Consider the following 11,011-nt stretch of genomic DNA (forward strand, 5'->3'; position numbering starts at 1 on the left):
ATCAGATGACCTACTAGGACAGAGATGGTGTGACTAGCACCACCTGACATGTGCTCTCCGGCCCTTTGCAGAACACATCTGCCCTCGTCCTCTCCTTGTACCCTCCTGCCCCCGGACCCACGGGGGACATGAGCTCCCGCAGCGCCCGGCCCGCCTCCTGTCTGCTGCGGGGCCCTCTGCCAGGGTGCACAGGGCAGATGGATTCCACACGCCTGGCTGTGTCTCCCAGAGTGTTAGAATCGGATGAAATAACGATCCCCTCCAACCCTGACAGTCTGTGATTCACTCGGAGTTCCAGGATGTCTCTTTATCCTTCGAGGTTTTTACAAAAAAACCACGGGGTGTCTGTTCTCAGAAGCCTGTGAGGCACCGGCTGCCAGCCCTCTGCCTTCCGCCAGGCTCTCTCCCCCTCTCCCGCCCTCTCTGCCTGCGGCAGGGAGGGCGTGTCTCCATGCTCCCCTCCCTCCCTTTTGGGGTCACTTTCGGGGGCTCTGAGCTGGCGGCTGGCCGAGGGCCGGCCGGCGGTGGCCACGCAGCTTCGCTCCCGCGCTGGGACCGTTCCGCTGAGTGAAGCGTCCAGCCCTGGCCTCCCTCCCGGGGGGTTCATCGATCTGAGTGCAGGGTGCCATTTCTGCTGTCCCCCCGGAAGAGCGGGCTGTGGGTAGAAGTCACAGCTGGGAGGTTGGCTCGTCCGGGCGGGAGGGAGATGCCCGCTCAGCTGGCCCGGCAGCCCGCTGCCCCTCAGCCCAGGACTCTCCCGTGTCTCTCTCTCAGCACCGGGTTGGGGGGACGCCCAGGCCTTCCCCTCGCCGAGGCCCAGGCCCCCTCAGCCTTCGCCCTGGGAGGCCCAGGGGGTGATGGCCAAAGCGGCGCGGGCTCTGCCTCGACTTCCGAAGCCTCGGACCTGCGCTGTCCCTCCTGGCAGACGCCCGGGGCTGAGCCGTGGGGACAGCAGCTGGGCGGAGCAGAGGTGCTGCCTCCTGAGTTTACTCGTCGGCGGTCCGTTTGCTGACCGCCTGGGCCTTTCTCATCTGCTGGGGTGACTCTTGGTGGCAAACCCCGATGCCGGTGAGCTCTGTGGGGGGGGCGGGGGGATTCACTGGTGCTTGCGCCTGGAAAGCTGAGGCAGAGCTGACCTGTGCCTAGAAGCACCCACGGACTCGCGTGGTGCACATTCTGGAAACCGCGTACCGAGCAACACGGCGTGCGTACGGGCGCACACGTCGGGAGTGAGCGTCACTCACCGACCGCGCTCGGTCACCGGCGTCCAGAGCAGCACAGACCACCTCGGCCTGCGGTGTGGCAGCGGCCGCCCCGTGTCCGTCCGCCAGGTCCGGCCGGTCTGTTCCGCTCTGTGCGTGAGGGTTGCCCGCGGCGTCCTGCGTGCAGACCTTCCCTGTCGCTGACGTCAGCACGGTCCTCCGTGGGCCGCCCCCACCGTGTGATTTGGGTGCGATGGGTCACGGTTCTGAGTTCCTGGTCTGGGACGTGCACTCGCCCACCCCAGGGTCCTGCCGAGGGTTTCCTCCAAGTGGGCGCGCCCTGCACCCTCCGAGAGCGTGGGGTCTGCAGGCCCTGGACCCTCATCTGTTCAGTGTTGACTGGGCATCTCGCTGCGGTTTTCACTGTTTCTTTGGTGAGTAATTTGAGCTACTTTTCCTGTGTTATTGGCTCTTTGCTATCTTCTTTTTTGAAGTGTCCGTTCACATTTCTTTGCCCATTTTGAAAAGTGAATTGTCTGACTTTTTCTTGTTTATTTGTATGGGTTCTTTGTATGCTCTGGATGTGAGTCCTTTGTCAGATTTATGTGTTTCATGTATCTCCCACTCTGTTGGTTCCCTTCTTACTCTTTTGATAAATAGAAGTTCTTAATTTTTATAAGTCCAGTTTATTTTTTTTTTCACTTGTTTAGCCCGTTTTGAACCTTGTTTAAGAACCTTTGTCTACTCCCGGGTCACAAAGACGTCCCTATATTTTCTCCTAAAACCTTGCGTGTAGATTTGCCGTCACTCAGGAGTGATGTTTGTGTGGTGTGAGGTCAAGGTCAAGGTCATCTGGGCATCCTTGACCCTGCAGCACGTACTGGGGAGACCGTCCTTTCCCCACTGGCCCTTAGCACCTGCCTCGGTCACTGCAGTGCGGTGATGCCTCTCCCACAAGGTCGCCACGGCCGCCCTGGGCCCTGGGTTTTGCGTGTGGATTCCAGGCCGTTCAGCGCCCACTTAATCAAGCGCCGGCCCTGATGTCCGGCCCCCTCCGCTCTCCGCCGGGCTGACCGTGCTCCCCTGCGGCTGGCGGGCTCCTACCAGCCGGGAGGGGAGGAGGTGGGGTGCTTCCACAGACAGCTGGGGGTCTCGTCAACTTGGAGGGGAGCGTAACGCTGCCTGCTTAGGTGTGGGTGTACCTGGTGACTTCCTTCCAAAGGGGGACAAGCGCACTTCAGCCAGGGGTCAAGGTCACCTTGGTAGCGTGGAGCCTCCACACGGTGTGATGAGAAGGTACTTGACCTCTGGGGTCTTCCTCCCCTAATCCTTGACCCCAGGCAACAGTGAGGAAAGTGTCGGCCACATCCCGACAGCAGGGCGTCTCCAGGACCCCCGAGCGGCGTCCTCCACACTCTGAAGGTCACCCAGAACAAAGCCCAGAAAACCACCAGCCCAGAGGAGCCACGGAAATCGGACAGCTAAAAGTCCCGTGGGGTCCCGCAGGACGGATCTGGGAACAGACAAGGGCGTTTGGAGAAAACTAAGGAAATGTGGAGGAAGTAGGCAGCTAAGTTAGGATGGCGTCCGTGTTATTAGCTCTCGAACTGTGACAGATGCGTGGCACTGACGTCACGCGTCAGTAACGGGACCGTGTGAGGCGTGTGGGCACTCTGCTTTAGCGTCACAGTTTTTAGTAAGTTGGGGTTTTTTGTTTGTTAGTTTTTAAATCTTAAAAAACGGGTCCCACTGTTAAAGAGCGTGAGACAGGAGGGCCGCCGAGAGGCTGGCGAGAACCCGGAGGCGTTAGGGGGTTTGCTGATGGTGTCTGAAAGCGCCGCAGTTTGAAGGGACCTCCCGCCCAGTGGCTGGTACTTGACGAGCCTCAGAGAAGCGGGCTCGTGTGCCGAGTTCTGACGAGGCTCCAGAGATGGGTTGCGTGGGCTTTCTGTTTTCTCCCCCATCTGATTGAGGCCGCCGCCCAGGGAGAGGGGCTGGGACCCCGCAGGCCGGGCTCGGGTCCCCCTCTGCTCTCGCTCCGTGAGGGGCTCTGACCTCCTGCCTGTGGTCCCGCAGGGTGACTACGACCAGAGCAGAACCAAGGTGCTGCACCTGAGCCTGAACCCGGCCGGCGCGGCGAGGCAGCGGCTCCACGAGGAGCGCCAGCGGCTGCAGGAGGAGTGCCAGCGGCTGCAGGAGCTGGTCCGCGCCCTGGAGGCCGGCGGCGCCGTCCCCGCCCACCTGGAGGCCGCCGCGGGAATGCCCTCGTCCAGGGAGGTGGCAGGTAGGCCCCGTCCGTCCGTCCGTCCAGCCCGCACAGGCAGCCAGGCCGCGGGCATCCCGGGGCTGTGCGGGAGGCTTGGTGGCGCCCGCCTGCAGAGCAGCAGGAGGTGACACGGGCGCGACGGGGACCAGGTGGCTGGGGCCCTCCCGACCCCTGAAACAAGTCAGTACCGTTTATCAGTTTATACGTGTGCCGTCAGTCGTGAGTAAACCCAATACTGCGTGGCAGCGGGGGCCATCTTTCACCCTCTGAGTGCATTTCAGGGACCCAGCGAGCCCTCTGCAGGGGCCCGTGAGGAACCCAGGAAGCTGCCTTGTCTATCACGCGGGTCTCGCCTGCTCTGCACTTCTAACCCAGGGCCACAGCCTCTGACCTCGCAGCTCGTCTCTCCAGGGCAGTGCGGTGACCGCTGAGCCTGTCCCCTGCACACCGCGGTCACCAGGTCCCGCCCTCGTGCGGAGAGAGGCCGGTCCATCAGTGCCAAGGACGGAGGGGACCCTCTGGAGGCTCCGTTTTCCCAGGGGTCACCCAGTCTGGCCCCTGGGGAGGCTGGGGCCCAGGGGGCGCCTGCGGCCTCTCTGTGCTGTCGGGGGTTGCCCAGCGCTGCCGCCCACGGGTGGCTGGGAGGAGGGCTCTGCTCGCTGCCCCCTCGGTGATGTCTGCAGGGCGTCTACGTCGAGAGGCCAGGCTGCTGTTTTCTTGCCGTTTGCCGCGCGCACTTTTGAGTGGCTTTTCCGCTGGGAAGCCCTTCCCCACGTGCCCTTCCCGTGTTTGTCATCTCCTCCCACGCGCCCACTGCGCTTGGAGTTGGCAAGCGGGCGCAGCCGTCCTCTTGTCTGCGGCAGGGCTCTGTGCGTCGCCCGCTGCCAGGGTCGTAGGTGCGGCCCCCCTGCGGCCCATCTGCTTCCACCGTCTACCTTGCGTGGAACCAGCCTTTCTCGAAGTGCCCGAGGGCAGCGGTCACCGCCCCGTGAGACCGTGGAGGTGGGAGGCCGCCCTCAGCACCTGGCGCACAGGGGCTCTGTGAGGCCAGGCGCTCGGTCAGCCCGGCCCGAGTTTGAGCCCCAGCTGTGCGCTCCCTACACCACCCGCGCCGAAGCTGCAGGGTCTCGACCGCAAGACTGAGCCCGCCGTCCTGCGGGAGCCACGCCCCATCCCTGCTCCCTGGTGCTGTTCCGTCCTTCTCCGTCTTGGCCCCATTCCCACGGCATCCTGCGCGTGTCGTGGTCCCAGGACCCTCGGCCCAGCGTTCTCTGTGAGTCGGGGGTTCGCGCACCGTCGTGGGTCCGGCTGTGACCCCGCGGTGCAGAATCGGTGGGGGTCTGCCGGCCTCCACCCGAGCCCTGCGGCTCGTGGTTTCACAGGATCGCAGCTGCCCTTCGGTTGCTTTCCCGAGGTCGCGTGCTGGCTTATGGACGGCGAGCACGGATGTGTCGTGTGAAGCGCACACCCTCCTGCGGACACGCACGCACGCGCACGCCCGCTCACACCTTGCGCCGGCCTCTCCCGTCTTGTCTTCGGAGGGGGCGGTGGCCTCTGCAGGGCGGGCTCTGTGGAGCAGAGCGTCCAGACGCCACGCCCAGGACAGAGCTCTCCCTCCCGCGGGTCGGAGCAGAGACGGTTCTGCTGCAGCGCGAGGCCCCCAGAGCTCGGGACCCCCGCCTGCCGCCCTCGGGGTGCTGCTTTGCTCTCCTGGCCGTTCAGCTGGCCCTGCCACACAGACTCCTCACTTGGCGGCTTTCGTCGGCAGCGGCCCGATGGAGAGGATCCTGGCATCCCGGCCCGCAAAGCCCAGGCCTTGCATTCCCGGGGCAGAAACGGAGCCCCCGCGCCGCTCGGGCTGGCGGCGTTGGCTGCCCACGTGCCCCGTGGAGGTTCTGCGGCCAAACCCCGGCTCGGCCGCAAAGACTGCCGGGAGCGGGGGCGGGGGGGGAGGGGGGCGGGCGGCCGGCGTCGCGCCCTCCCCGGTGAAAGCCAGGAGAGGCCTCTTACGGGGTCCTCAGCAGGTGGGCGGCCGAGCTGTGGTTTCCAGGCCCGCATTCCTGTGTTCTCCCCGTGTTCCTTCCAGCCACGGCTCCCAGTCCCTCTGCTCGAGCGGCCTGTGTGTCCCTGACAAATTCACAAGCTGAAAACGCAGACGCGGGCACCTCGAGGTGGCTCTTTACTCTGTGAAAGGACTCGCACCGTCTAACGCGACAGATCATTTGCCCGGTGAGGTCTGTCACTCCTTCCGACCGGTGGCTCTGTACCCAGCTCTGGGGACGCAGCTGCTCGGAGCCTCGCAGGGGCGCCGTGACACGTGCCCACAGACGCCGTGGGCATCCGGGCGGAGACGGCCAGTTGGGCCGTCCTCCTCGAGGCCCCGCGGCAAGAGGGACGGCGGCAAAGCTTCGGAATCCGGGCAGTCGGTGGGCGGCGGTCTGACGGGGAGCAGACTCAGGAAAACGGAATCTGAGCAGCCGCGGCTGAGCCGGGAACAGGCTGACTTACGCCACAAACCTCCCCAAAGGCCCAGAACCGGCGGCAAGAGGCGCTGGGGGAGGGGCGCGGCCGGCTGAGCTCAGGAGGGTTAAGGACGCTCGCGTGGGGGTGTGACCAAGGGGCAGGGAGGTCCCCAGGCCTTCACCCGGCTCTGCGTGGTGAGCCGTGGCCTCTCTCCCAGCAGAAGTGAGAGGTGGAAGTCAACACGGCGGTTTCCTTTCCTGGAGCAGCCGTTCCCGGGGGGGTTCCCAGGAGGGCAGCAGGCGCCCCAGGAACACGTGTGAGAACTCACAGGGGTCCGGGGCAGCGGCTCTGGCGGCTGGCGCTGCGGCAGCCCCCGTCCTCCCCCGTGTCCGTGAGCTGCGCTCGGGAGGCGGTGTGGACAGGCCCGTCCAGGACGGGGGCCGGCAGCGGGGCCGAGGGAGGAGGCTGGTGGATGCCCAGACGCCCCCGCCCACCCCTTTCGCCCTCTGGAGCCTGACCGGCTCCGGAGGAGAGCCGGAAGCACCGACCCTGGAGGCCCCCGTAGGCAGCCGGCCGGACCCTGGGCTGAGCTGACAGGCCAGGAGGACCCGCTGCTGGCTGTGACCAGGGAGCCAGAGCAACAAGTAGAAAAACGCACCTGGAGGGCGCAGGCCACCAGAGTGCAGGGAACCTCCAAAGCACCGTGTCCTCAGAGAGACAAGGACGGACTGTCAACGGCAAAGCACAAGCAAGAGGCTTGAGACTTTTTCAAAATGAAAAACAACCAACTTCTGGAAGTTAGAAGTATCCAAGAGTTAAATGAACATCTAAATAGCAGATTTATGAGTTAAACTCGAGCGGGTTTATCTGAAAAGTCGAAGAACAAGGCGGCGAGCTGGAAAGCAGGAGAAAAAAACTGAGGAAGCTCAAGGGGCCGTCGGGTCTGCGAGGTCCACCGAGTCGCAGGTCCCACCGGCACCGTGCGGTGATGAGGCCGCTTCCGTGTGGGTGGGTGAGGGCCCCCGGGGAAAAGCGGGTCGCTTGTCAAAGGCCAGGGGTCAGAAGAGCTTCCTTCTCAGCAGCAGCCCTGGTGCGGGACAGCCGTGGGCACCGCTCCCGGCTCCCAGGGGAGCCCGGCGGCAGCCCCGGCCCGGCGCGCGCGCTCCAGCAAGCCCGGAGCAGCTCACCGCGCGCCCCGTCTCGGGAGGCTGTCAGAGGACGCGCCCGGCAGAGCCAGCAGGAGACCAGCAGAGGAGACGAGGCGCCAGCCTGGGACACACGTGGGGGAGGGCGGGCCTGGCTGGAGCGGGTCAGAGGCTCTGGGCCTCCTTCAGGCCAGGGGGTCGTCAGGACGTAACTGGCCCGTGTCTCGGGGGCCTTGTGGCCCAGGCCTTGCCATGCCGCGTGCCCCGCGCCCCTGGGCCCGCTGCCCTGGCTGCACGGAGCCGCCGCCCTGCCCGGGGCGCCCATCTCACGCCTCCTGTTTACGTCTGCTGCCGCCACAGGGTTAGGAAGCTCCCACGGGGGTCAGCAAAGAGGTTCGGCCGCATTAGCGATGGGTGCACAGAAAGGTCGGCGAACGGAAGACGGGACAGCGTCAGCTCCGGGGAGGACAGGACGCTGTGCAGGAAACAGCGAGGAATCCCCGTCTGCCAGAGCCCAGCTCCGGCAGCACTTACCGTCGTAACAGTCCTGGGTCCTGGGAGGGTGATGACGGGAGGAGGGGCACGTGCGAGCCGGCGGGGGTCAGCCACTTAGTACCAAGGTAACCGGAGTCGTGGCCGGAGGAGGAGAGGACCTACGGGGCGAGACTGGGCTCTAAACCACGCACGTGGGAATAAAAATAAAGCGTAAAGTTTAAAACAAAGCCCACGGCAGTCATGTGACAGCCTGGCGAGTGCCAGCTCCGCAGTGGCTTGGGCCGGTCCTGTGACGGAGACGCGGCAGCGGAGGCTGAGAACGGAGGCCGGGACCTCGTTTAGGAGCTGCGTGGACCCAGTGGGGCCGGGGCGGCAGGGTGGAGGGTGCCCTGTGCTGACCCGTCCTGGGCTGGACCCAGCGGGCTGGCGGCCCACCAGAGTGGGGGCGGGAAAGGAGGAGTCATTCGGTCACCCCGCTTCCCTCCTGGTGGGACCAAGAGGAGGGCGGCCAGGTCAACTCTCGGGATCCTCGGGGGAGCGTCCCCACTGAAGCCACGTGGGCAAGGGAGCCCCGCCACCGGGTTTGTAGCCTGCAGTCACCCACGGCCTCCCCTCCAGCAGGGGTCCAGCTCTTGCAGAAACCCTGTGGCCTTCCTTCCGCGCGCTCAGGCCAGCCGCACGCTCCTTCTCTCGGCCAGCGGAGCAGCTGAGGCTCAGGGCGCTGGCCGCCCCCCACAGCCCAGGGTCAGCCCCGCCCCCGGGGAGCCATGAGAGCGGCCAGATGCCCCGCTGGTGGCTCTTAAGCGCCCGGGAGACAGATGCCGGTGGCGCTGCCATAGCTGAATGGGTGGCTGGCCTGTGGACTGAGCGCGCTGATTAGGTGCTGGCCTCTGTGGAGGCGAGGCCGTGTGTGTCTATCTCTGCCTTGCCAGGCAGAGGCACAGTTTGGCAAACTCCCTCCCCGGGCCCCCCGCATCTGCCTCAGCGCCCAGGGCTCCAGCAGCGGGGCCAGGCTGCCGGGCTCTGAGCTGTGACCGGCCTCCAACCGTAGAAATAAATCTCAGCACGTGGAGGCCCTTGACCTCCAAAGACGCGTCAAGGAGAGTAGGGCACCAGCAAAGGCCCCGCCCCACATACACCACCCGCTTTCCCCTGTGGGCCTCGCGGGCCAGCCTGCCCCACCTCTGGACGGGTCCTGTCTGCCGTGCACGCAGCGTGGCCTTCGAGCTGGGCCTGCAGAAGGCCCCCGGGGGTCGTGTGGGTGGGCGTGCTCTCTGCAGTGGCGCAAGCACGGAGCTGGGTGGCCGGGATGGGGCCGGACCAGCAGCACAGGGCGCCCCCGTCTCCTGAGGACTTCCGGGCTTGCAGTCACCACACCAGGAGCCGCTCCGGGCGCCGGGGATGGGGGGTGCCCAGCCTCAGGTGACTGCGTTCCGACACGCAGGGGATGCTTGTCTCCGGGCGTTCCTGGACCTTTGACAAAGGAGTCGCCAAAGAGCCCCTACCGAGGCCGCGCCCTCGGCCGGCAGGAGCCTGAAACCCCAGCCCCGAGCACTGGCCGTGCTCCTTGCAGGACCCCACACCTTACCCAGCCTGGGCCGGCGGGATTGTTCACTGCGGTTTAGTTAGGTAAAGAAATAATATTAAAATAATCTAATCTTGCCAGAGCGGCACACGGAAGGCCATCAAGTTTGTCTCCGCCTGCCTGTGCGCAGCCGATCCCGAGAGGTCCCTGGAGGAGGGACGCCGAGGCGCCTCCCTGGAGCCCGTCCGTTCCGCCCGGGGGGAGGGCGCCCTGCAGCAGCCGCGCTGCCTGGGCTTCCTCTGGGTTCTTCTCCTCTCTCCAGACGGGGGCTCACCCCCTTCCCGCTTCAGCCGGCGCCGGCCGGCAGGGCGAGGACGGGGCGAGGGCCGGCTGGGCTCTCCAGATGTGGGGCGTGGCGGGCGGGCCTCTCCGAGTCGCTGCTGTCCCCCGGGCCTCGGTGAGTGCAGCTGTGACGGCAGCTGGGGCGATAGCGCGGACTCGCTGAGGCCCCGGAAGCCGTAGCTCCTGCTTCCCGAGCCGGCAGCCACGCAGGGGCCCGCTGGACGTCAGCAAGGGAAGAGCCACGGGAACGAGGCGGCCTCCTAGCAGGCCCTGGGTGTGGGGCTTGTGTTGGCAGGGGGGCGCGGGGGCCCCTGGCGGGAGCAGGCCATCCTGGACTGGCGCGTCCCGGGGAGCAAGGAGGCCCAGACAGCTGCGGGTCGCTGGTGAGGGCGCTGAGGCTCCGCGTGGCTCGGCGCCCGGCACGGGGTGATGGGCTCGGGGTTTGCTGTGGCCCCCGGTCTGGCTGCCCGAGGCTTAGAGGGGGCTGTAACGTAGATCCGAGAGCTGTGCTCGGCTCGGGTGCTGGCCTCTGGCCGCTTAGAGCCTTTGGGGAGCAGCCGAGAGCCCCCAGCCCGCAGCGAGAGGAGTCCTGCCCTGTGCTTTCCCCAGCTCGCCGTCCTCCGCCGGAGGGGCCGCCTCTGAACAGGCAGGAGGACGGCGGGAAAGTAGGAGGCAGGGGCGAGAATCAGGAATTGCTCCCGGCCCGTTCCCGGATGGGTTACCGGGAGCAGCAGGGGTGCCTGGGTCTCAGGCTTCCTCCCTTCCCTGCCCGCCCCAGCGGAACAGCGTTGCCCGTCCGCACCCGTCACCTCCCGGCCTTGCAGCAGGTGCGGGGGAGGCCTGCCGGGGCCCCTGAGGCACCGCTGTCTGGCCAGCCCGAGCCGCACGTGCCGGGTGGATCTCAAAAGCACTGCGGAGGCTTCGCACCGAGCTGATGTCGGCACCCGAGCCCACGAGAGGGTGGGTCAGGTGCAGCCAGACACCGTTAGCAAACCTGAAAACCGGAGACAGGAGGTAACTGGGCATGTCCCTGAGCCCCCGTGCGTTTCCTCAGGCTGGGCACGGGGCAGGGCTGCCGGCTCACGGGGTTAGTGGGCGCTGGCTTCGTAGCCGCCCGACGACGGGGCCCTTCGTCATCCCGAGGTGCGTGCAGTGGAGCCCACCACGTTGTGCCTGCATTTCCCTGACGGGTGAGGTGTGGAGCGTCTTTTGTCGCCTGTTAGCCGTTCCTGTATCCCCCTGGGGGGGTGGAGTCTCTCCAGGTTTTTGCCCGTTTTTTGTTGGATTGTTGTCTTTGGCTCGAGTTTGGGGAGTTTCATTTCCTAACAGTGTCTTTCTCCGAGCAAACATTTTTAAAACTTATTTATTTATTGGGCTTCCCTGGTGGCGCAGTGGTTGAGAGTCCACCTGCCGATGCAGGGGACGCGGGTTCGCGCCCCGGTCCGGGAGGATCCCGCGTGCCGCGGAGCGGCTGGGCCCGTGAGCCGTGGTCGCCGAGCCTGCGCGTCCGGAGCCTGTGCTCCGCAACGGGAGAGGCCACGGCGGTGAGAGGCCCGCGTACCACAAACAAAAC

General features: G+C 65.9%; 1 protein-coding gene across 3 annotated transcripts in view; it reads left to right on the top strand.

Annotated features, from left to right (window-relative positions):
• MAD1L1 (mitotic arrest deficient 1 like 1) overlaps positions 1 to 11,011 on the top strand; it is a 350,389-nt gene that overhangs the window by 269,921 nt on the left and 69,457 nt on the right. For all 3 annotated transcript variants that reach the window (XM_024125005.3, XM_028498607.2, XM_055089925.1), the window contains one exon: positions 3,279 to 3,486. In XM_024125005.3, coding sequence (XP_023980773.1) covers positions 3,279 to 3,486 — 208 coding nt within the window. The remainder of the gene's footprint in view (positions 1 to 3,278; positions 3,487 to 11,011) is intronic.

The sequence above is a fragment of the Physeter macrocephalus genome, chromosome 14, assembly GCF_002837175.3.
Source record: "Physeter macrocephalus isolate SW-GA chromosome 14, ASM283717v5, whole genome shotgun sequence".
NCBI lineage: Eukaryota > Metazoa > Chordata > Mammalia > Artiodactyla > Physeteridae > Physeter > Physeter macrocephalus.